Genomic DNA, 27,608 nt, shown 5'->3' with positions numbered 1-27,608 from the left:
TGGTTGCCTCTCACTTTGAGAATTGATTTCAAGACTTTATTGCATAAAGCTCAGCTGGGTTTGGGCCCTAACTGCAATATATTTCTGTCTTACTGACTCCCTGCGACCCTGTACATAACCTTACATCCTCAGCGGTGTCCCTCCTGACAGTCACGTCTCTTCACAAAAGGTGACCGGGCTTTTAAAATAAGAGTTCGTCTCTTGTTGAACTGCCTACCTGAGGATCTCAGGCGAGCAACTTCAGCTTATTTTTATATAAAAAAGCCTTCTTATGGTGTATACTCAGTCATTTGTTTTCTTACTACTGTACAACTGTATCCATTAGTGCTATGTTTTCAAAGGTGCTATGTTAATTAAGTTATCATTATTATTATTACTATAAATAACCATCTCCACATCGGCACAGCTGTAAGGGTTAAACCTGTCACCTGTCGGAGTGCATGACACGACCACCAGCATGTGACGACGCTACAAGTCAACATACACAGACACCACGTGCCGGGGCTGAGGGACTTCATGAGTAGGGAGTGTGTGCACATTATATGAAAACAAAATCTATGAATGACAGCATTATGAAACCTGTGCAGGTGTGGTGTGCGTGACCTGATGATGAGCCGACGAAGGTGTATGTGGAAGAGGGCTTGTGCAGTCATTTGCAACAGTCAGCGAGAGAAGCAGACGAGGTGATAAGTGAGCATATCCGAGATAAATAGCTCGTGTAGCTATCTGCATCAGAGTCAGCGTGCGCGTGTGCGTTAAATAATGCATGTGGCATAATGATTGCGAGGCATGCTGAAATACACAGTGTGGCAGCCTGGCAGACAGGGCTGATGAATAAATAATGGACGTGTCCGCCTCGTAATGTACACACACATGTGCGCATACACAAGCGCGCATGCAAAACCATAACCACAAGCTGGTTCGTGCTCGAGAGGGAGAGAGAAAAAAAAAGATAGCAACTCTTATTTTTGTACCTTCGTATGCTCTTGTCACCCCCCTCCTCTCCACTGTGACAGGGGGTTGGTGGGAGGAAGAGGGTGGGGGGGGGTTGCTTTTTTCATCCATCTCCCCTGAGAACCCCAGACCCGACTCCAAATATGTGAGATACTGTGTCGTTTATTATTGATTTGGGTTATTTATAATACACACTCTCTCTACAACCCCCCTTCACGTCTCTCTCCCCCTTTCTCTCTCCCTCTCCGTCTCCTCCTTTCATTGAGGAGCATCACCGGGGATCTCAAAATACAGATAGTAAATCTAAAATTTCAATCATTAAACTTCCTAAAATGATCCTTTTTCTTTTAAATACCTTTCTTTGTCAAATAAAATCAGATTTAGGTGATGCAATACATTTCCTAACACCAATCAGAACATGCTCAGTTCATGCAGAATACGAGCGCCCACCCTTTTACAGTACTACCCTCTCATGTCTTCATCTCATACTGCTATAAAACACTGCTGAAGTGTAAAACAACTCGTGCCAAAACCGTGTACTTTCTCCCTCGCATATTCTGCCACTTCCCTTACTAAGCCAATACATGGCAACAGACTGGAGGTTATTAAAGAATATTTTAAAAGGCTTAACAGATCAGCACAGGGAGAGAGTCGTGAGCGCTCAGCTGTGTTATGGGTCAGTGTTTTCAGCTGTCATTGGCCTGTTCTTGCATAGCTAACAAATGCTCTCAATTTCTTTAAATATGTTAATTTAAAAAAAAAGTACAGGCGGAGCAGATATTAAACGTGTAAACAGGCTCGATGCTTGAAAATATTCCATAGTCGCTTTAAAAAAAGCAATTTATATATGTTATGTATTTTACTGCTTTTGGATAAGATGAGCGCCTTTATGCTGAAGACCTAAAAACAAAGTCGTTCCAGGTGCATTTAAAAATGAGAAAGTGCTTATTGTGCAGTATGTTTCCATGAAAAACAACAGGAATCAATGCCATAGCTATATAAACATGTGAGTTGTTGGCTTCTCTCTCTCTCTCTCACACACACACACACAGACAAACACACAAACACACAAACACACACACACAAATACAAACTCCAGTCACGCAGCTAGAATATAACAGAGCTGCTGTCCCACTGGGCTGTGGACTATTTATTTGTAGAGTTGTCAGATGTGATGATATATATACAGCGAAACCTATAAGAAACCACTAGAGACTTTGAAAAAAACATTTCCACACAAGAAAACCATCCCTTTTTACATCTCTAATGATATCAGGTTTTGGCTCGTGGCCCCTAAAAACAAAAGCGATCGCTCTTAACCACGGGCTTATCTCCACATATTGTAAGCACTCCAACCAAAGAGTGATTTTCCTTTGTTTGATTTCAGAAAAAGACCCGAATAGCTGATTTGTTATTAGATAAATCAGAGTTTAGAGGGAAAGTCGGAAAGATAAACCTCATTCTGTGAGGCAGAAATATGTTTTTTCTGCTAGTTTACTGCCTCACAACCACCCAGGCTTGGAAGTACTGCATCAGATAATGTTGGAAACACATGGGAAAGAGACCGCTCTGTAACAATAATGATTCACCAGAATTGTGATCGGTTTGTTTAGTCTTTAATTTGCTGGATTAATAAAGAAATAAATAATCTGTTCTGGTTGTTTGGTCTGTGAAGTGATTGTAATCTAATTTCCAGAGAATCAACCAGCATATGTGTGTTTTGTGTCATGGTATAAATATGGCTATAAAAACATGTTCATAATCCTTATTTATGAGCAGCGACTCCTTCTGAGAAGGCATTTCTTCTCATGTCTTACACAAACAGGCAAAGCTAATGCACAAACAAACATTGTTAAGTTATGTTGCTCTGGGTGTTTTCAAACGGGCATTGTTTAGTCCAGTTAAAGCCAGCTTTGCTTAGTTTTACCCCGTGGCACAATTCATTTGGGCAGATCTACAGGGGTTGCAGACCCAGATGACACAGAGACCCTTTGGAGGAAGAGGAATGAATCGAGGTCTGACTTGGACGAGCGACAGGGTACATTGTTTTCTTTATATTTGGGCAGAAATTACCATCTTCATTTCTTCCATTGTTTACTTTCTCTGTTCCACCTCAGACACAGGCTCAGACAGGCTTTTAGTGAAAACAAACTGAACTAAGGGGAAAACACAAGAAGTTTACCCACTCATCTCAGACTCACCGAACCGACAACAAAAGCTGACGCTGGTTGCCTCTTGTTGCTTGTGTCTAGGTCAAAAAGTTACACTTGAACACATCGCAAAGACAAAATCTGACGGCCAACTAGCTCGTACGTTCTGCGGCTGCATTACAGGTAGTAACTCTCCATATTACAAGGTGGTGGTAGCATGTAATCATCATTAAAAAAGGGAAACCGGAGACTCAGGACTGCCTGAGTTTATATCTGTACTATGTTCTATCCTTCTATAACAGTTCTGATAAGCAAATTCAGTGCTCGGTTCTGCTGTATAAACTAACAACGAGAGTTCACACAATCCTCAGATCAATTTTTTATCAGGTGGAGTTAACAAGCTCTACAATAACACTAATAACAGCGATCAGCTCCTAACTGCTCTGAAGACAGACCTTCAAAGGCTTCGAAAACAGCTTCTTAAAAACCCAGACGAGGAAAGACAAAGAGATGTTTTGAGCTCTTGGCTGCAGCGGGGAGCTCCGTTCATTCATATTTTACGCCCTCTCCTTCCGTCTCAATGGTAATGCCTTCCCAGTCTGTGCCGAGTTCGCAGCAGACAGAGAGCCATTAGCTGTCGGCGATGCTAAACTGAACTTATGAGAGATGTCAGCTCACCACACTGATCCCTGTGCACTTTAAATCACATGGGTCACAGGGATGGCCCTGTGCATTAATGCTAGACCCACAAACTCGTAATGTGCAGTGCAGATTATAGCAACCTGCCTAAAATGGACCTCATCAATATTTCGTTGGGATGTAAACAGACATAGAGGTAGTACAGACGGTAAAGACGGATACAGATATAAATGGAGTGCATCAAAAAGACAGACGGGTTCAGGTGTACGCCATGACAGAAAAAGCTCCAGGACTCATACTGTGTGAAAAAACAGCCTGACTAAAACAGAAAATCTACTTTATCCTGATGTGGATCTGGTGATAATCATTTATGTAACGGATCTTGGCTTTTCTCCAGTTTTTAAACAATAGTCTGTGCTTGATGACGTATCTACTTGTGGAGGCTTGTTTATTGTGTTTAACTGCAGAGGAGACAGTCTATTCTTGAACTCATCTCTCCACTTGTATAAAAACCTGAGTCTATTCACAATGACTTTCAGCAAGTTCTTCCACTTACAAAACTTGGTTGCACACAGCAAACCAAGGTCTATTTCTTCTCTTAAATGAGTTTGTGGTAAACTACAGTCTATCACTGACCACCACGCTGTAGCCATTAGGCTGTGGGATTGGCTGTAATGAACTCCTCTTCCCGGACAAGTGGAAGGCCCGCCTCTGGTCATGGTGGTGTTGTTGGCCAGAAGCTAGCAAACCCCTTGCGAGCGCAAAGCAAAGGTCTGAACCCTGGAGTGGTCATCCATAATAGATAACTTCCAGAGAACTCCTCTGGACTCATACGGTCCAGCTAGGGCTTTTAAAAGCCTTTACACAACACACCTCTGCATTAACAAGCGAGTTTAAGAGGAAGTGAAAGGGCAAAGCATGGCCAGAGTCAAATGTGCATAATATTATTCTGTCCGTCTTCACATCTGCACAGACACACTGTAAATTCACAAATTTTACAACCTCTGGATATCTAGCTTTATATGTGCCTGCTTATTCAATCACCTGTCGGTGTGCCACAGAAGATACCAAGATAGTGAGATATCCGTCTTAAAATGCCGAAGGGGAAGGTAACAGAAACCACATCAACAAGTAAAAATCAAGCAAACTGAAAACTGCTGGGCTGGTTGCATTTCAGCACTTACAGTGGATGGTGATTGTTCATCATCTCATGGCAAATCGACTTGGATATTTGGTCTTTTCAGATTTCAACCTAGGTGAACTTTGATGTGCAGACCTATTGCAAAGCATCTGGACAGTAGCGACCTATGAAGGAGCTGAGGCCCATCCATCTATCCATTATCTTAAACCGCTTATCCTTTTCAGGGTCACGGGGGGGCTGGAGCCGATCCCAGCGACGACGGGATACACCCTGGATAAGTCGGCAGTTCATCACAGGGCTGACATATAGGGACAAACAAGGATTCACGCTCACATTCACACCTACGGACAATTAAGAGTAACCGATTAACCACACTTTTGTCTTGGATTTTGGGAGGAACCCACGCAGACATGCAAACTCTGCACAGAAAGGCCCTGCCTGAGACCCTGGTAGTCCAAATTGGAGAAATCCTGCAAAAGCAGACATACGTCTTGCAGACGTTGGCCCCAGGTACATGGAAAAGACACAGTATGGGGAGCATTTGCTAATTGGGAAGATGTTGGCAAGATGTGGAACACATGCATCATCAGGCCAACATCTGCGAGACGTATGTGAGTTGTCTAGTGAGGATATTTGTTGTGTTGCACAATCCAGTTTTTATACAACTCTGTTCTGCTCCTTTAGAGTATAAACTGCTCCCAATGTCCCATTTCTAAAATGCATGACAAATCGGACTTGGAAGATTCTGCATCGATGTAATGACAGAACATAATCAGGAGCTTTCACAAAACTGTAGCCTGCAAATGTATTTATTGATTTATTGTTGATTTTTCAGCCTCGGCTGGACAATAAAGTTCCAAAGTTACGCCGCAACATCGTTTTCTTGCATTGAATTATGGGCGAATATTAGGCTGATGACACTTTTATATTTTTGGAAGATGTAGTGGAGGGAGGCAGTGAATGAGAACAAGTGTACCCAGTATTTTGAAAGCAGCCATCTCGCCACATTCGGATTTTATAAACTTGCTGGGAAACTGGACAAGACGCTCGCCTCACAACAAATAAATATGTTGGTAATACAACAAATTTGAGTAACCATGTTAGCCGTTTTCCGCCGCAGTAAATATGAAAAACACAGTGAGCCCAGTTCATCAGCCAAGAATTGAGGAGACGGGATTGGATAGCACAAATATATTCATTTAAACTCAATTATCTTATTATTTGGATAGCATACATAAAGCTTAGATACACAAAGACTAATTCAAACTAATGATAACATTTTTTCTTTATGTATAAAAAAATCTGTATATGTCTTGGTTCTTTAGCTGTCTGTCCTTTTGGGCTCTTTGAGAGTAAAAATTCAACAATTTAAAACAAATCATCAAACACAAATCTCCAAAAGTCTCCAGACGTCTAGGTCCTCGAAAGCCGAGCCAACCAGCCAACACGGCAAAACACACCAGACCAAATGTAAAATTCATGACATGGTAAAATCTTTATTTTCCCTCTACTACATCCACATGAACACAACCTCTGTGTCACACACACATAGTCCAACCTGCTATAGCTGTCAGGATAATGGCACTGATGCAGACAAAGTAGGTTAAAGCATTGCCTGTTCTGCTGGAAGACAAAAACAAGTCTGGCTCTGAGCACTCTACCACACTGTCTTAGACTCCAACGTGAAGCGCGTGCATGTGAGTGTGTGTGTGTCTCTTTTTAGCGGGGTTGACATGAAGGCCACAACCTCAGGCTATGTCTGTAGATATCATTAGGCACTGGTACACTGTCTTGTATTCCCTTTATAACTCCAATCTTTCTCTCGGGATCAAATCTGATTTCACCTCTGCTCCCTGACAGCTTTAGGTTTACTTCAGCAGTCTGCCTGCAAACCTACTGCTTCAGCACATTGTGCATGCTGTGGACCATTTTTATTCTAAATGGAGGTTTTCCTTCAACTGTTAGGTGCAAGTGAAAGTAAAGAAGACGGATTCAAGAAGATGTTGTGAAGAAAAGTACAGGAGATTATATTTCAGTTCATCAGCAGTTCAAGAGAGGCATTTGGGAAAATCCCCTGGGCACTGAGTTTGACATGGTTGTTAGTGTGTGTGTGTGTGTGTGTGTGTGTGTGTGTGTGTGTGTGTGTGTGTGTGTGTGTGTGCCTGATGGTGCTGAGCAGAAAAGAAGCAGCTGCCCACCGACTCCTGCCTACACCAAACTGGCACCAGGCAGAGGGAAACCATGCCAGGTCAGGGGGTGCGTGGGGGTGGTAGGGGGCTTTCGGGGCCCATCTGGGGAACTGGCACCGGGGCCTGAGGGCCGTGTGGGCTCCCTGGTGAGCATGTGTATACAAAACAGGTTGTCTTCCATTAGAAGAAGTGGCTAGTCAAGCAGGTGCCGACTGTGTCTGTCACTGTTGGGTTGTAAGACTTGAATTCACAACTCTTCTATTAGAATGAAGTCTTCACGATTCAAAAGACTGGAACCTTGTAAATAACTTGATTTGGAGACGCCTAACTGGCTGTTGAAGATCGGCATTCACATGATCCTGTTCCTTATTCCCAAGTTGAAATATCCAACTTCCGTCCTCCAGGTGTTCCAGGTGCACGACGCCTATAGTCAACAAAAAAGCTGACCGTAACAAAACGATGTTTGGCAAGCGTTCTCTCGAGTGAACCCTCAGCAGTGCAGCCTCCTTTCATGCCCACATATTTGATTCACTCACCTAATACAAATACTGTAATACTGTGCAGTACAAATACACCTTACCCCCTCCCCATGGATGCTGCCATTTTTGTGTGACATCAGACAACTGCTCCCTCATGAAATCTGAGAGATCGACGTGCCCGGAGTTCACAAAACAACAAAAGACAGCGCTTAAACTGCAGGGCTCCAATATCCAAATGATTTAATACACTAAAGTAGTGATGTTCAACACAAACCTGCTCTTCATCAGAACATCACTACTTTGGTGCATTAAATAATCTGGATAATGGAGCCCTGCAGCGTAAGAGCCGTCTTTTTGTTTCATAATTTCGGAAATAACACCACAATAAGCAAAAATAGTAATGCAGGTGCCATCAAAAAAACATTTCTCAAAAACAAAAGAGATTTACATAGTTTATTTAACTTATGGTGTTTTAAGAACTATTTTGTTCATGTTTCTAAATATTTCATTGCTTTGGATCGATGTGTTTGAGTGATTATTTGGCTAAATCTGATGAAAAAATATGTCAGATTTGTATTTTTTTGACACAATTTCAATACTTTTGCCAATATTATTGTCTATTGACTTACATAACCTTTTGGGTTATAGGTTGTACAGATTTTAGGAATAACAATCATTTGAAGATACCAATGTAGGCATGGACGGACCATTTCTTTTGCAGCGTTCAAAGGGTAAATCCTTTGTGCCTCATTGCTCTACACTTTACTTTTGTTGGAATAGGAACATTTCTTGCAGCTTTTAAGCTTAATAAATGATCAATAAGTGAAATTATTTATTGGCAAAAAAGCATGTTAATTGAACTTAATGTTTTGACTCACCATATATACTACTTTTCCTGGGGCAAGTCTCTCTTACCCGTGAGATTTTGAGAATCGACTGCAGCAAAAGCAGAAAACATCAGGGGGCGAGAGACCACACAGAAAAGAAAAAAAATATGCAGATGACAAGGCGGTGAAATTGAGGTTGGTGCAGTTCAAAATCTGCCTGCCAAACTCCCAAAATCTTTGTGTAGGGCATGGTCTTTCAGATTCACAGAACAAAAGCAAATAGCATATTTACAATGTCAGGATTAGGTCAAGCATTCAGTCACACACACAAACACACGCGACTGCAAAACCCAATGAGTAGGGGAGGGAGGCAGCAGGGGTCTGGCCGGCAGACAAGTGTCTTCGCGCGGTCATGGTGACCTCAGACAGCCTGTCCTCTGGAACACACCTCACCCTCGATCTCTCCCTGCTCAACACTAATCAAGTCCCCTTTCAACTGCTTTTCCATCTCCTGTCCTCATTTATTACATCTTTTATTGTTGAATGCACACTGCATTCACCCCTAAAAAAGAAAAAAACGTAAATAAAGGAAGATTCAAAGCAAAGAAATACGAGTTATAAAAATAGACTAGTGTCATCACAGCTTTGATGCAGAGGGCGTTGACTGTTAATCACTTTTATAATAATTACAAAATGAATATTTCATAATCATGATATCAGTGTGTTTTTCTTCAGACCAAACACTGAAATGGGAGCAATAAAAGTGACTTTGACAACTGAATGAAAATGATTGTCGGTAGAGCTGCAACGATTGCTCAAAAAATGATTGCCAACTATTCTGATGATCAATAAATGGTTTCAGTCGTTCTTCAAGCAAAAAATATGAAACATTTCCTGATTCAAGCTTCTTTACAAGGTAAGAATTTGTTTGTTTTGTTGGTTGAGCAAAAGACTCTGATGTCGCTTTGGGCTCTGAGAAACTGGAAATGAGAATTTTTCTTTTTATATGGAAAACAATCATTTTTGGAAGCCCCATAGGGTGGTTTGAGTGTCTTGGAAACAACTGATCTTCAAAGATTTTCACTCTTGTTAGTCTCTAAAACTTACAGTAAACAGCAGTTCTGTAGGACAAAATGCTGATGACTGGTTCCAGCTGACGTTACAACAGTGGTATGTAGGAGAGCACAGGGACAGAACGGTATGTAGGGTTGATATGGCTGGGCTTCAGGCTTGAATGACAACGTATTTGAGCCCAACCAATAACAGGTGGCCTATATTATTGTCAGATATTGGCCTATCACAGATATATTGGTATTGGGATATATGTATTCTGATATGCACTGATGTGGAAACTTTTTGAAGAGATTGTGATGCAGAAAAAGATGCTTGGGGTCATTTATAATTATTAAATTCCCGGAGAAGTTTACTGTTTCAGTCATCTCTAACAGTAAAACACATCCCTCCTTCATTATATCTTTGTCACAGGTGTTTGATAACCATATTTGAGAGATCTTGTGAAAAAGTGTGTGTATATCGGCCAGTTTATCGATTTCAGAGTTTTTTAACTCCTGGTAACCTTTTTTCTCCGGCTCTGCTCGCATTCTATCTTGCTCAACCAAACACTCAACACACACAGTACACACATGTTGTTGTTTATTACAACAAGACAACAAACCTAACTCGACAGAAGGCTGCAAGACAAAAGACTACTGAATAAAACAGTAGTTTGGGAAATCCTACATCAGAGTGCAGACAATGAGACGACACTGATTTTTCATTGGATCAGTGTGCTCGGTACCTCAACAGAAGAGTAAAGAAGAAACAGTGAAGAAACAGGATCTTTGACACCGTCGACTTTTGATAATGGAAACTCAAAAACAACCATTCCGATGTGTAACCGACTGAACTGAATGAAACCAGACTGCTTGGTGGAAACAAGCTTCGAGTCACGTCAACATCAAAGTAGCTCCAAAACGATTAGTCAATTAGTTAAGTGTCCACCAATTGTCTTCCCAGTCACCAGATGTCAATCATTTGGGATGCAGTGGAAGGGAAGACTCAGCCATTAATGTGCAGCGAAAAAACTATGGCCAGATGATCAGGTGATGCTACTGTAGCATGTTTCCAGCACCATGTCGAAACCTTGCAACCCTGAGTGTGTAGACCAGCTTGAGATGCCTACTATACACATAAAATCAGAGGCCGAGTGAGCACAGACACAGAAATCACATACTAGGAAATAAGAGAGGAGACTGGCGTTAAGTGCAAAAGCATGAGAGAGGGGTGGCGACGAGTGTAAGGGCGAGCAAGAGAAAGAGAGAGAGAGAGGAAAAGAGTTTGCGATCCAGAGAGTGAGAATGAATTTGGCGTCGTCCAAAAATATGCTTCTCTCCACTTTTCGTGATTTCCTTTCCAGAGTTTTGAAATGCTAATGAGCCTGCCGATATTTGCATAATGTGCTTTTCCTCATCCCCCCTTTTCTACTTATCCAGGCCCTCTTCTCCTCAAAATTGCTGTTCTCCTCCCAACTCTCTCTCTCTTTCCATCTCTCTTTTTTTTTTACGGTCTCCATCTACCCCACACCCACCCTCCATTCATCGCATTTATCTTACCTTCCTCTCAGTCTTCCTCTCTCTCTCTCTCTCTCAGGTTCTTAAGTGCACACAGATAATTGACAACTCTAAATAGAGATTGGCTGTTCAGTCGGGCTGGCCAACAGGTCTGCCACTTCCTGTGCGAACAGCTCTCCATCCTTCTCTCATCAACTTGCTCGCCCGCCTCACATTCTGCCGAGCTCAATGTCGGCTCTGTTTCGGACAGAAAAATGGACATGTGCGCAATTTGCGAGAGCTAACGAAAATTAAAAGAAACAACTGTCATGTTTTCTTGACGATTACTAACAGCGCACCGATGAAACGAAGCCCTTCTGTGAGCTACAACAACACTTCTGGTCTACGTTTTCCTTCTTCTCTATTTTCCCATCCTTTTCTCCCAATTTGTCTCCCCCCCTCCACCTCCCCTCCTTCCTCATCACTTCTCTCACCTTCCCCTCACTCCTCCTCACTCCCTGCAGTGTCTGTGCTCTGACAGTTATGTGTTAGTGGAGCGTGGGCTGCTGCTAATTTGTGCAGAGTGGGAGAAAGCTGTTTTGGCTTGGGGAGAAAAGAGCTTAGTTTAGGCTCTGCGGTGGGATGGACGCACAGACATGCCATGCAAAACACACACACACACATATACTTATACACACACACAACCCACCGGTACATGTTTTACAAGTCTTTAACTTTTTGCTCCGTCTCCTGAAGTCACATGTGCATTCGCGGAGACAAACAGATGCTCAAACCCACATTCCCTGCGTGGAAGTGACTCCTAAAGGTGCCGACTTCTGCTCCTCTTACAGTGCCTCCCTCCTGTGCACGATTTAGTCATCCTATTTAATATGCACTCAAATCTGTCTCCATCATCATCCTCCTCCACCTCGCTCTTCCTCGTTTTTCAAACTGTCAAACGATTCGTTCGCTCTGATTGACGCTCATTCTGCTTGTGATCCCAAAAACGTATCTATAAACAAAAAAGAAAAGCGTCGACAAGACACACGGAGGCTGGTAACTTTCAGGTTTACCAGCAGCCGGCTGCAGCTGCCGCAGTTTCATTGGTAACCGTGTTGAAACGGACTTCACATCGTAGGACAGACACACAAACACAAACACACACACACACACAGAAACAGGAAGTGTTACTGTTGCACTTGGCACCCAGTTAATTAATTCTAACACATCTCATGAATGTGTTAATAGAGCATTGTACTGTGCTTATTCCAATAAAATGCTGTTGTCCTTTTTTTTGGCAGGCGTTTAAAAATTTTAGTTATTATTAGGGCCGTACCAAACTCTCAATTTTACAAGTCTAATTTGATTGAGCCGTTTCTCAGCATTTAAAAGTGTTTGAAAAACTGTGTGATGCCTGCAGCCTACCATTTAGCACTGGGATTATTAGATAGAATATATGACATTTAAATAACAACAGGCGAACACCGTTTCTTTTTAAGACTGTTACCACTTTTTAAACGCTATTTATGTAAGTTGAGAAGCAGGAAAAAAATATGCACGTATCTCTGTGTCACCCATTCAAAAGCCACAGTTACAAACATTAACAAAATAACAAGTCCTGCTTTTTATTCAGTCTTTGAGTACATTTTAACTAAAGCGATTAGTAAAGCTGTTTGTGAAATGCCAGTTCAGTTTTAAGTGAGGACGATTGAGCGAGATGGGAGGATAAGTGCTGATGGTGTAGTCTCTCGCTTGTTTGTGTGAATGGTGTGTGTGGACATGCATTTACAGCAAACGATTCCTTCATTTAGACGACGTGCATCTGACAAGGGTCTACTCAACGGCATGTGCCAGTCTGTATAATGAGTAGTTTTTAAATTTGTACTTCAAGTACGTTTTGATGCTAATACTTTGGTCATAAGTGTGTATGCATTTCCTACAATAAATACAGGCAGTAAAATGCAGCTTTCTAGCTCCACATTATTGATGAACCCAGTCAAAAAACAATATTTATTTCTACATTTCTGAAAAGCTAAACCTCAAAAATTAAACCTCACAACCAACCACACAGGCGTAGAGTAAAGTAAAGACTGTGTACATGCGTCTAACTCGTCTGTGTGTTCAAGCAGTTTCTCATGTCACTGCTGCAAAGCAAGGAAACATGCTATTAACAGGCTAAGGCTCCAGATCTTGGCAACCATGTCGGTGACATCACTGCTGCATCAGCGTTTCCTGCCGCCACATGGGACAAACATACCGCTTGTGGGTTGATGACATGCTGATGTGGCGCGATCATCCCACGTTCCTGTCAACAAGAGTGCGAAGTTCCAGCAAAATGTCTCGTTTCACGTACACGCACGTGCGCGCTGGCATGTGCAGAGCGGAGTCTAAAAGGAGTCGACCACTGAATAATACATCGCCATGTGCTAAAAACAATGCGCGACGTCAGCCGGTGGAAATGATTGCATGCTCGGGAGTTAATGACAAGTTTCCTCATAAACAGCCACTGACAGAGTGTGTTCTTGAGCCGTACATCAGCCAGCTAAGGCCACCGAGATATCACCAAATCTCCAACTGAGCATTGATGTTCTGTAATGACAAGTGGTGAGCTGCACATGAGTAAACCCAAAGACGTGACTGCATCAATCACTCGGCTCAGCGTAGGGAAGCACCAGAGTTAGTACTGGTGTATTTACCAGATGGGAAACATGTCGACAATATTTTACTCAAATGCTGGGGCAGCGATCCGCAAAATGTATTTTGGCAACTTATTTTCTGGTGGTTTTTGCACTTTGCTTCACAGAGATCACATTAATATCACAGAGATTGAGACTGAAAACCACAGAGCCATCAGTCCATAAATCTGAGAGTCCAAAAACACCGAGACACACACACACATATATATTTCCTACCGAAATGGTTGAGTGTAGCTGGTTTAAGTAGTTCCAGAGGTTGCTCGTTGCTGGTCAAGCCACCTGTCGGAGAAGAGAAAAGGCATCTTAAATGTGGTGTTCAACAGATGAATAGATTCAGTTTACAGCCCCTAAGAAGGAGATGTAATGGACAGGGACACGGAGAGACGAGGAGAACGAGGGGGAGTGGACAACACAGTAGAAAGTGACAAGCAGAAATGTAGAAGACATTTAAACAAAGTCTGAGACAGAGAGGGAGAGGGAGACACATTGTGAGCCAGCTCCCCCAACGAATCCAACCAACCAGGGGCATTAAGTTTATAATAACTTAAACCTTGAAAAGTGGCTTTTTGAGATACATCACGAAAAAATTCTCAATTATGTTTTCACAATGCAGTATTGGATTAATTTAATCCATCCTTGCTAGTCCCTCAGTAGTGAGAGTATTAGGATGTTAATGAATTTAGGAAAGGATTATAAAATTCCCATAATTTGGTGAAATCTGAGGGAAAAAATGTAGAAAAAACAGAAGTGACTGACGGTCAAAAGCAGCTGGCCAGCTATGCATTTCTTATCTTGATCGCCGATTTACTGTAAACGAATAGTATCCGATGTCAAACTTCAGATAGAAGCACATTATGTAGCCTATATAGTTATAATTACTGAGAAGCATATTATGCATTATTACAGGAGAAATATAAAATCGAGCCAAAAGGAGTCATGTGACCACATATTACAAGTACACGTCACTCAATTCATCTTGGACTGAAGCACATGGAGAGAGTGGTAAGCAAACATAGCAACAAAAAAAAAAGATTATTGTCAAGTAAATTCTGGGAATTCAGTTAACGAGTTTGTGAAAGACAACTGTGGTCAGGTGTGTAGCTAAGCTGTCAGGTTACAGTATAATAGCTACTGAACACCAGTGCTTTTATGATGAACACATGTCGGAAAAGGAAGCGCAGGATTGGATTAAGTGCAGTGAAACTTGAGGCGAATACTGAACACAACGTCTCCCGAAGACTCAGCCAGACCAAACGCTACCGTAGGCGGCGTGAAGAACACTGAAGAGAAGGAGGAGAGTCAGCGACCCAGTGACAGAGATGTGTAGTTGGCCCATCCTAACTAAATGGCTGCTCTGTTTACCTCGCCTTTTTCACTAGGTTGACAAAGTGAACTATTTTTATATGGTTAGTGAGAATGTTATGTCTTCTTTTATGATTGTTTTTTTTGCCATGGGGCAAAGATTTTGGCATGGCGTGGCAGTGCGCTACTCTAAAATGTTACTAGAAGAAACACTACATCATGTAGTAATATTGGCTTTAAGGCCTGTGTCCACGTAGCATTTTTTTTCTGAGCGGCAGCATCTTTTTTTTTCCAATTGTTGCTAATGAGGAGCGTCTGCAGTAGCAGGCAGCCGCCCAGAGGGAAGGCGTGGTGCCCAGCGTCTTTTGTTCGAGCGCTCCGCCTTCGAGTTGAAAATCTCTCAACTTTTCTTCTTTCTTTTCCCGGGCCGTGGTGATTACATTCACCATATTTTTGTCTCCTACGGATCATGTTGTGAACCGACATCCTCCTCGCTCTGATGTCTCGATGTCAAATAAAAAAACAAATGGATAGCAAACCGCAGATGGTGGTGTCGATCATACAGTGGCGCTTGCAGCGTTTTTTCCCTCAGTGCTTAAACACTTTATCTCAGCACTCCAGCAGAACAGCCAGCACTTTTCTGCCTGAAAAGAAACGCTATGTGGGCACAGGCCCTAAGGTGACACTGCAGGCAGCAGACAGTCTTTTGCTCAGGTTTCATGAACCACCATTATCGATGCCATATGATCTTGAATTCAAGCTATTTTGCACAAACTTGTAGCCGATTCTTTGCTCCCACCTGCAAACAGCGAGGCTGACATTATGTCATCGCTCAGCCTACATTTATCCTTACAGCAAGATTGGCAGCTGGTACGGATGGTGAGGTCGGTAATCCTGCAATTATCGCCACTTTCAGGAAATAAAAACTTTCTTACATTTTCTAACACTCACATTTTCAAACTTTCCCTATACTCAGTGGGTGTCAGCGCAGAAACAGCAGGCTTCAGCTGAGAGTTCAGCTAAGAATGCGTGCGAGACAAGCAAATATGGTCTACTTCTAAAACAGATAAACAACTCTTCCACAGACAGCGACACATTTCACACTCACAAAAACTCAAAAGAGTGAGCGTGACTGCGAGTGTCTCTCCTGCAAACATCAGAAATGGGTCCTGAAGCAGTACAGACAGACACGAGGAAAGAAGAATCAGTGTGGAGGGAAGAAAAATGTGAGAGGAGACCATGTGCTGTGTCACACATGAACGAGCAGCAGCACATGACATACCCACAACTACTATGGATTTTGTTTTTCTGGGTTGCTAGGCGCTATTTTCAGCCTAAGCAGACTGCTCCATGATTAATACATGATGGAGGGAGGGGCTGAATTAAATATTCATATCTCACGCACAAACACACACCAAATGCATATTCTTTAATTTCATATTCTCGGCAAAGCCTGCTTCCTTTGTTTCTTTAACAAAAGTAGAAGCTAACGCGCGCGAAACTGCACCAGACAACCTGACAGAAACAAACAACAAAACACATCCTAATTGGTGCGAGGGGAGATCTTATTGAGACTTTCAGTGAAGACGCAGGAAGAAAAAAGAGGTTTTTGAGAGGACAGATTATTATAAGAGCGCTCAATATGTGTGTGCATGTCCATGTACGTGTGTGTGTGTGTGTGTGTGTGTGTGTGTGTGTGTGTGTGTGTGTGCATGTCAGTAGGGTGGCGGTGGCAGTGGCAGATGGCAGAAAGACGACACCAGAGTTTGATAGGCGAGAGACAGGCCAAGCAATCACACACTCAAACACACACGCGCGCACACACACACACACACACACACACACACACACACACAAACAAAGGGAGAGCTGAAAGTGTAAGTGAGTGTTTTGCATCTTCTCTCAGCTGCTCTTAATACTGACCACTTCTATTTTTTTATTTATTTAGCTCTTTGGCCTCCTTAAAATCCTCCCCAGGACTTGCGTCATTACAAATACAGAGACTCATAGACACAGAGAGAGATCAGGATGGAAAAAGCAGATTTCACGTGTTGCGGGAAAAGGCTGCTGTTTACAAAAGGGAAGAACGTGCATGATGTGTATATTTATCTGTGTGTGTACAGGAAACGCGTCTCATGGAAACCAGGCAGGTTTATAGGTCGTCCTCACATCACTGAGCAGACTGTGACCTCTGACGCCTGGGGAGGAAGATAGGCCAAGTGATCTCTGCCTTAACACACCGTGACGATAGGAAATCTCCATGGCAACCACAACAAACAAGTATGCACAGAGCGAGAGAGAGAGAGAGAGAGAGAGAGAGACACTTGTACAGGCAAGACACCGTGTTCTTGCAAATCTAGTTTTGCTATATTTAGCAGCAGGACTAAACTTAATAGCCTGTGTGTCTTACAATATGAAGTTTGTAATGTATCTGCTTTTAACAGCACATGAGCATCGACTAAGAGACTACAGGCCACTATACTTCCTGCATAAGAAGGCAGGAAATAAATGCCAAATAGTTACTCGTGAACAACTAGAGTCGCCTGGTTAAGAACCTAACATATATATACACACAATATAAACATTTTTATTAAGATCTTTCATTCATTTTTACTTTTGCCAAGGAGGTTATGTTTTCATCCATGTATAATTGTTGGTTGGTTGGTTTGTCAGCAGGATTACACAAAAACTACTGTACAGATTTTCAGTAGACTCGGATGGAGGATGGGTCTCGGTCCAGATTAGACCTCATTAACTTTTGGAGCAGATCTGAATTAAGAGACACATCCAGGAATGTTTTACTCACTTTCTTTAACATAGCGAGATAGGGTGTTTATTGGCCTTTTCATGTGAAAACAAAAAAGTGACTGTCAGGCCCTGGCGTAGGCGTGCACTTTAATGTAGTTGCCATTCTAGTTATTCTCATTTGCGAATAGTCTGCTTTACGTCTGCCTTTCTTCCCCACCATCCCAATGCTCGTTTGAATCTTGTGGACTTGTAGCATTCACAGCAACACTGCAAGAGCTTCCAATACACCCTAATTGGCAGAATTTCTGTTAATCAATTCAGGTTTTTCTCATTAATGCAACACAATTGAATTGTTACAGGGTTTCAAATGTGAGGATTTGCTGATCACTGTAAATGGAATATTTTTGGATTTTGACCGACTGTCAGTCAAAACAAGGAATCTGAAGAAGCTACCTTGATGTCTGAGAAAATGCTTCACCCTTATTTTTTTGCAACAATTTATGGGTTTAAAAGTAAACCAATTAATCTACAAATAAAGAACAAATTATTGGATAAGAAATCAGCAACAAGTCATTTAATTCATAGATCAATCAGGTCATTTAATATTTACAATTACTTGATTGCTAAAAAAAGACCCCCTGGTCTATATACAGTGAAATGAGATATTTAGGTATCTGGTTATAAAGTATTCGACAAATAGAAATTCTGCCTTCGTGGTGGTGCTGGAGGAAAATTCAAGTGGATCACTAAAGTTAGTAGGATTCATTTTCTGGAAACGATTAATGTCTACAAAACCTAATAGCCATCCATCAGGCAGTTGTTAAGATATTTCAGTCTGGACCAGTGTAGTGGACCAACTGGCACTACCGCCATGTTCGTTCTTAATTGGTTAATCAATGAGATACATTTGGACAACTATTTTGGTGAGAGAATGAAATCCACTAGCCAACCACTCATCTTATTTCCGCCGTCTCGCTCCTGATTTACTGTCTTCCAGATCCAGCCATAATGGAGAGGCAGCCCGTTTTTACTCTCCCACTCTTACTGTGTGTGCAGCCACACATTTGCTTTCAAAGCACTTTGATCAAGGTACTTATCCATCCTGTCCAAACCACGTCACTGTTGTATTGTGGAAAGGACGATTATTCTATCAAACTCTGAGACAACTATTATCAACAACAAGAGATGAAGTCCAAGAGAGATTCGCTACCTCTTACAGCTCGTTTCGTTCTCCAAGCTTCGGCTCTGCTTGTACCGATGTAGACTGGTCGGATGGAGAGAAGGGCACTTGAATGGCAGAGAGCTTTAGTTGGAAATTAAACCATAACAGGATGTATTTTTGGATATTTTATTGTACCTTATTTTGAGCAAAAGCTTGTTGTGCATCTCAGTGTATGTAGCAATGTTATAATGGAAGTAAGAAATGTTCTTCGGGCTGTTTTTTTACTGTGTAGCGCAGATACAATAGAGGAAACTGTTACTGTGGGAGACGCTGATGGACAGTCTAATGTGTTGACCTATGTGACCTGTACCATATGCATGGCCCTCAGCAACAGTTAAGCATATTCTGTCTCCCCGGTGACATGTAGGAATACAGACATGCCCGGCAAAAATACATAAACACCGAGAAAAAGTACACGAATGGCTCCGAGCCCAGGCAGGAAAAAGTGATTTGCTCTTTTTTACATGTGTCATATCCCATTTGTAAAAGCCTAGATGTGCCGACAGACTTCCTTGTGGACAGACATACGTGATCACCACATGGAAAAGGAAGAGACGGAGTGCCAAGTTACCGACGTCTGGCAAGAGGACAAGTTGGCTCAGAGGCGAGCAGGAAGCAGGAGTGCCTGCTTCAGTGGATACACACCCGGTGTACAATAGAGAGGAGGACCCTTCCATGATGTAAGAAAAGATACAAAGAGCACTCGTGAACATTCATAAAACGTACTTGTGCACAAACGCTACACAGTGCGGTTGAATGTATGCACGAGCACACGCTTTCCCTCCTGCTACTGGAGGCGGTGAAGTGCCAAATCACCTTGTTTACCTCCACCTGACTCGCAATCACCACCACAGTGCGCCAGCCGCGACAACCTGTCTAGTCCACCAAAACTCAGTCTGGTGTATTCTGAGCCCTCGATATCAGCCTCAGAGCGCTGCCACCCCTCCGCTCTGCCAACTATGCCATCCTGTCTGCTGAGGCTCCACCAAAATTGCCCTTCTGCTACAACCAAACTCTGAGCCAGTCTGAGAGCGTGCCAGCCACGCCAACCTGTCACTGCCACTCTCAACCACGAGATAACCTGCTGGGAAGCTGAAATATGATGAGATTTGGTCCAAAATGAGACATCCATCATGCGATTGAAAGCAAAAATTAACTACATTTTACAGAATTATATGTAATTTCACAAGTTGGATGCTGAAACCGGCGGATATCTAATCTAGTCTTCAGATGTAATTCGTTCACATGTCGATGGTCGTTCATTAGCATCGTATAACAAACTCAATGACTCACTCAAGTTACCATTATCTGATTCTAGTAGAGGAGTTTAGTCTGTTTGCCCTTGAACCTCCCAACAACACTGGTAGGTGCCAGGCTGTAAAATGTCCTGCTGCCTTGTTAATAGCAGCAACTCAAGCTGCCACAACCGCTGCCAAATCTCTCCACAAAGAGTTAACCTTGGTCGAACACCATTTCCCTTCACGACTACGTAGCTAACGTCAGTGTTCACAGAAAGCGCGCCAACACCGTGATTCACCGTGAGGACATGTAGTTACCTTAACACCGACATTCCCAGCACAGGAAGTTATCATGCACTTTTACACGTTGACACCATTGTTTGAAAAGTGGTGTGGCAAGTACAAGTGGTTTGATTTCTGAAGACTGTATTCACCACAACTGAAACGCTCACTTTGACACTTTGGTCTACAAATCAAAGCTAAAGCCACGACACTGGTTTCCTGTGAGTCAGAGGATAGATTTTCAAACCTCACCCTATAACCCTATTTTCTAGTTTCTTTACTTCACTATGACAGTAAACTGAATATCTTTGGGTTAAGGACAAAGAGGACAAAGAGGACATTTGAAGACGCCATCTTGAGCTTTTTGAGACATCGATTGACATTTTTTAGACCAAACAACAAATCAATTAATTGAGAAAACAACTGTAAACCGCAGCCCTGGATATATCCTTCCAACAGCGCACTGCAGCTTATAGTGGTTTATATGTCTGGTGATAAGTAACAAGGCTTTGCAGGGCGGAAATCACCAAATAGGTTCGAAGTTAATTAGAAACAGTGTCACCATTACATAGTTTTTCAAACCATGATTCTTTAAAAAAAACTAATTTAAAGCATCTGTATCAAGATTATTGTTTAAGTTATGTGTTTATGTTAAAATATAATAATTCAATAATGACCTTCAGCCAAAATTTGGTGAGTGAACTTTCAAAGGGGCCTTGAATTGTGGCACATAAAGACGATGAACTCCTGTTTTGTAGAATGAATAAAATAGTTTGTCTCGTGCTCAGAAGTTAAATTTGCCTGTGTGCAGGATGAAACCCATGTATAACTTCTCACCACTGCCTCGCTAAAAACCACTTGTTGGTGTTGCGGCCATGTTTACCTACTACTCAGCACTTCCTCGAGGCATTTTAAACCTACAAGACAAACCACAGCCTTTGACTTTATTTTTACCAATGGGCCCTTTTTAGGGTTTGTGGGCCTGCCTTGAGTGTTGTACATTTACATTTGTGTATGACTCATGAAGGGAACAAAGACAGACAATGTAGCTCTTTGTGGTAGACATACTGTACGTGTGTTTGTGTGTGCGCTCATTCCTAGAAAGGCCAACATCATCATCAGTGGGCTGGAAAATGGACAGGAATGTGTGCTCTTGTTGCAAATTTCAATAAATTAATTGTCTGAATCCATAAACATCAAACTGAGAATGACATCTAACAAATACACAAACAGTACAGAAGAATGGCTTTTTTAACACAGATGAAAACAATATAGTTCAGACGCCTGATAGATAACTTACATTTTAAGCAGTTTTAGACTTGGACTTTGGTGAAAACTGGCTGTAACAGTCCCCCCCCCCCCAAACACCCTTTGATTTTTAATTTGTTTTCCAGTAGAAGAGCGTAAGTGAACCAAGATCATCATTGAACCACAATGGTGCAAATGAGCACTAAATATTCTGGGAACCCGTTTTCCTTTGGACTCTCTCCAGTCTACTTGGTGATTAAATTAAATTGGTTTAAACTGTGGTTTGTCAGTCCACAGTATGTTTAGCTAATATTCTGTGATCCAGATCCAACAGTGCTTCTATTTTCTTAAAAAGTCTTAAAGCTTTGCTAAAGCAGCACGTCTGCTTATTCCAGCTTCCAATGCAAGGCTACTTTCTTTATCAATGACGGGGGATTTCTTATATTGTTATTTAACTGTCTCTTTCTTCCCTTTCAGTTGTCAGTCTGGTTGAACCATATTACAGCATCCTGTTCTCCATGAACAATTACTTTTTGCAAACCCTTTAGACATGATGACATTTATTTATAAAGAGGATTTTCTGTAACCTGAAAGTACGAAAGACTATTTAAAAAAACAGAGAAGCAGATCCAGCTTCTGTGGCCAGTGACTCCAAACTTTTGAAGGGGAGCGTACACGTTTAAAGAAAAAATATATTGTTACACTTGTTATCAAGTTGAAAGCCACAATTAATCATGGTATAGATTTTAGGTCCGATGGTCCCGCCCATCAATCCGTCACTCTCAGCGAGCCTCACACACACAATAACTGTCCAGAAAGACAGGCCATGTGGTCTGGCAGCAGGCAGGCAACACAAGGTCCACTGGGAGACAGGAGATCCCTGTGATACCTAAGACGGGTGCTGTGTGTGTGCGTGTGTGTGTGTGTGTGTTTTACTGCTGAAAGGACTGAAAGTGCACTAAAAGGAACAGAGACATCTGTAGAGGAGTGGAGGGGTCACTGGGTAGAGAGAAGGCCCTTTCTGTTTGTAAGAGCATTACACATGTGGACATCACATGGTGGATTCCACTTACCGGTTACACAATAGGTCACAAATATTGTGATATACACGTACTCAATCTAAAAAATATACACATTAACGTCACTCAGGCAAAGTACAGTCACCGGGAGTTCACCAGGCTCTGCCACCGCAGTAAAGAGGACACCACTTATTTGGGATCTGAGTGCATCTGCACATCTGTCTCCATCAGATTTGACACTGCAAACACCGACAACATGACCTTTTATCTGGGACAAATGAAAGCTGACAACAAACATGTGCAAATCAAACACTTAATACCTCCAAACCTTCACTTTCATGTTTGTAGAGGGGAAAAATCTGTTAAGTTCCTGTGAAGACAAGTCAGGAAACTTTCCAAAGTTTAATATCCCGAGCATCTGTGTTTGTTGTGACCGTGAGCCTGGACCGAAAGCTTCAGACCGTATCTTATGGCATTTGTGCTCTGTTTACATTGAGATGGAGTGAGAGACTCAAAGGATGAGAAGTTAACAGAAATCACAGGATATCTGGGCTGAAGAGTCTGCATTTTAGCCTCTGAGTCACAGAAAATCCCCAGAAAATCCAACCCAGTATCACAACAGTTTGTCAAATAATGATGATTTGTGTACATGGGCACGAATTGAGCACTTTTTCGTGACACAAAAATAAAAAATTAATTTGTGTCCATGTACGCAAATCCTATAAACATAATATTGTCAGTATTTCACACAGATTATTCCCCTTTTCCTGTGAACCCTGAATTCAGTTAAAGAAACTTTATTCATGCTGAGAGCAGATTTTGTTTTTATAATTAGCATCCACGTCTGTAAATATCCAGTAGGTTATAGTATCGTGACGATTTGAGGACATGCTGTGACACCATGTTGTAATATCTAAACTTTTTCTTTACATCACAGAAAAATCAAAGTGACCAAATGTCTTATTTTGAAGGTCAGTTTTGCTCCACTGTATGCAGACACCATCAGTTAAAAGCAGGACTGATGCCACCATGATGGTGCCACGAGGATCAAGCCAAAATAGCCCATGACGATTGCCCTTCAACAATCTGTCGTAATGACAACAGACTGTCACTTCTTCTCTTTTCCAATCTGATTCTGTTGCCTTGTCACTTTTTTCCTAAAATACTCTTCTTGTTCCAGAAAAATGACCGTGTCCATGTTTAAGGAAGAGGGAGCTGAACAGAGACTGGACACGACAGGCTAGTTACACCAGCAGGCTGAAAACCACTGGAGTTAATTACACCTTTTGTGTTTTCACAAGAACAGTGTTCACGGTCTGTGTGTGTGTGTGTGTGTGTGTGTGTGTGTGTGTGTGTGTGTGTGTGTGTGTGGTGTGTGTATGTGTGTGTGTGTGTGTGTGTATATGTGTGTGTGTGTGTGTGTGTGTGTGTGGATGCCTGGAATATGGGTGTGATTCTCGACACGTCCAGTCATGTTGAATCATGTTAAGTGTGTGTTGCAGCCATCGGCTTCGAAGATCACAGTGTGTGCACAAGTTTGAGTCCTGTGATTAGTGTGTGTGTGTGTGTGTGTGTGTGTGTGTGTGTGTGTGAGTGTGTGAGAGAAAGAAAGAGAGAGAGAGAGAGAGAGAGAGAGAGAGAGAGAGAACGGACAAGGTAACAGCTTCAGCCTGTTCATGCTTCTTTGAAGTTAATTTGTAACAGGGCTTTACTTTCCCACAAGTTATTTAAAGCTGCACTAACAAATTTTTAGGCCGCGATGGGGCTGAAGTGCCACGAAACAAGCTGACAGACACACAGTCGTGTCTTGTAATTTCTCTCACAGGCTGTTATGGCTATCTCCTTATCTCAGGTCTGGACTCAAACAACTTCTGAGAAACGTATTTGAGTATTTCCGTCTGTCTAAAGGCCCACACACACCAAACCAGCATCAAACAGCCCAGATAGCAGACATACGTCTTGCAGAAGTCGGTGCGACGAATAGAGGTTATGCCAATTGGGGAGACGATGCCTAGACGTATATCAAATGCCGTCATCGGCGCTCCCCATGCTACATCTCTCTGACGTTACTCGCACTAATGTCTGCAAGACGTATGTGTGCTATTGGGGAACCAGCGCTGAGAAAGGCAGGCTGTTGCGTCGCCTCAGGTCGCCTGTGTCTCAGCTAAAGAGCTGCACTTGAACACACCAGAGACTAGCTGGTGCTTTCACATACAGTATTCTGTATTCCTCATTCATGAAAGGGAAACCGGAAGATTCAGGACTGCAGATATACAATCTATTAAAATGATAAGCAGTGTTTTTCCTCAAACATCATGCCAATATAGCTACTACTAATTGAGAATATTTCTGACAAAAAAAGTTGCAAATGGCACTGGTGAAGAGGTGGTGGGGGGGGGGAAAGTTTGTCATGAGGTCATGGATACGACCGCGACAGGGTCAGTGGGCTTTTTCTTTCTTTTTCCAATTTTCTTCTCCTGCACTGATTCGATTGGCAAACCAACCCATCAGAATGATTTCTCTCACCGATGGGCTGATTCAAAATGCTCAGTTGGCTGAAAAGCCACCAACAAGGGCGGACTAGTGCCAACGGTGTGTGATACAAAGCAAAAACTAGGGCCACAGACACTCACTGACGCTCCCTGCTGTCGGCCAGATGTGTCAGGCCGACAAAGTTTGGTGCTAGACAGATACAGTACATTACTGGGTGGATCAGAGCGCCAGGTAGAAATGACTACCGCTGGAATGTCCACGAGAGAGCAATAAAGCAAAAATAAGTTTTAAGGGATAATTACAAGCAATGTATTTAATTCCCATTTGAGGCAAAAGAGTAGAAGCAAAAACACAGACACAGCACCAACAAATCCACCTGACACTGCGGTCCACCTTTGGCAATAAGACAACTTCAATAAGGAAACTGTTATTTCGTACAAATCAATATTTCCCCCTGAGGACAGAAAAAGCACTTCTCCAATAACTGCTGTTTACCTGTGATCCGGACACAAGACAAACTTGACAAAAGTGAGTCAGAGGCGTCGTAATCATTGCTATATAACCGTGCATTAGAGCAAAGTTTATGGCTACAGATATATGTGTAGGAAATGCTCTCAGCAAACAGCAGCCAGCCATCTACATTTTTCTCAACTCACTGATGACTGTAACTGGTGCTGAAGCGGAGCGCCTGCTAAACATCACTATAGTTCAGCAGCTGATGGCCTCCCCCTCCTCCTTCTCCTCCTCCTCCGCCAACTCTGTTTTGTTTCCAACATCTGTCTTCCCGTCCAGCAGAATGTGTCCGATCAGTAGCTGTCCCTCACTAATAAAATGCATCCAGAGGGAGGAAGAAAAGGCTTCAAAAGCATTCCTCCAGTTGATATGGGAGCCTCCACAAATCCCCGGGTTCCCCTCCTGTCTCCATTTTCAGCACAAATACTTCCTGTGTGTGTGAAACCCCATCACACCTCACCATCGCACTCCTTTCTCCTAAATTAACTCGCTCTACACTCATCTCAGTTCTTTTCACTTCCACAAAGGCACCGTGTCTCTGAAGACCCTCAAAAGAATTTATTTTAGAGACACCCTGTTCCACTTTTAGCTCAGCTTGGCTCTGTCACCATCCATCTTCTAGAAATTACATTTCGCCAATTTGTCGTGGCATGCAGATGCTTTTCCTGTTGCACATTAGGAGTAGAGAGACATCATTTTCAGGGCTGAACTATTTTCTAAAGATTCAGGATTTTATGGAAGGCAAGAGTTAGAAAAGGCATCTGACTGCACATCCTGTTGCTTTTCACAGGTGTATAATCGAACCATTTCCGCTCTATGCCATCAGTACCTTTTGTTTCTTGTGTCTTTACTTGGATGTTTGAGCCTCACTGTGCAGTATCAAACTGTTTATGTGCAGAGTTTGACACTTGAGGGCGGTTTTCATTTTCATCTGCTGCAGGGGGAACGTTTTTCTGTGTTTACATGAAGACCCAATCTCGGTACACCCGTTGGCCCGACCAAGAAGCCTTGTTAAGTGTCCAAACTGAGGATTTTTCAGAGACACAATTCAAACAGAGTTATGAGAACTCTGTCCTTTCAGTGTGTTATGGTCCATTTTTCTAAAATGTTGAAAAAAGATAATGCGTCTTCACATCGTTATTGCTGATTTGTGCATGACAGTCCCGCATTTTGACATATTTCAATGTGGCATCCCCCCTCTTTGATGGCATATGATGCCTCATGTGTGACTATCTAACCGCTTCTCTGATATCAGTGCAGACTTGTCCCATTTTATAGGGTGTGATTTCAACCACTACCCCTTGTAACTCTGTCCCGAGGGGCAGAGGGAGTAGAAATTGGACATGGGAATGAACCTTAATCTCAGTTAATGCGTGTACATGCAAGCAGGATTTGCGACACCACAACTACTTCGGAAGCGAGTCACTGTCTAGTACGCAAGTTGCACAGGTTTGATTTGGAGCCTTGTACATACATTATGAATGGACTTTTCAGTGAAGCAGGAGACATTTTGTGTCCAGCAGTTAAATTTTTAAAATGAACAACACTTTTGGACGAGGGAGAGGGAGGAAGGATGTGCCTTTAGGAATTTTAAGTAGTTAAACCATTCCATATGGAAGTGATTACTCAAAAACACAGTATTGTTGTATGTCTCGAATCATGTCTCGAGGGGATTTTCAACATTAAAAATGTAATTTAATCTTTTATTTTTTTGGGTATTTCTGTATAAAAATCCTATAAACTTCACATGGTGTCAACAGTGTTCTTTCAGCAGTTACTTCATCATGACCCAGCAGGCATAAATAAAATCTAACCACCAGTTATTTTTGAAAAATGCTGCCTAACAACTCTAATCTCATACAGCTGTTAGTGATATAAACTTTCTCTGCTCTCAGTTAGCTAAAGCATTTCTTCTATTC

General features: G+C 42.2%; 1 protein-coding gene across 5 annotated transcripts in view; it reads right to left on the bottom strand.

The window, feature by feature from the left end:
- hdac4 (histone deacetylase 4) overlaps window positions 1-27,608 on the bottom strand; it is a 138,070-nt gene that overhangs the window by 72,477 nt on the left and 37,985 nt on the right. For all 5 annotated transcript variants that reach the window (XM_084361260.1, XM_084361261.1, XM_084361262.1 and 2 more), the window contains exon 3: window positions 13,841-13,903. In XM_084361260.1, the coding sequence (XP_084217386.1) occupies window positions 13,841-13,903 (63 nt within the window). The remainder of the gene's footprint in view (window positions 1-13,840; window positions 13,904-27,608) is intronic.

This window comes from Pagrus pagrus (assembly GCF_965226575.1).
Source record: "Pagrus pagrus genome assembly, chromosome: 9".
Taxonomy (NCBI): Eukaryota; Metazoa; Chordata; class Actinopteri; order Spariformes; family Sparidae; genus Pagrus; species Pagrus pagrus.
The sequence above is the reverse complement of the archived record's forward strand: the minus strand, read 5'-3'. Positions and strand labels throughout refer to the sequence as shown.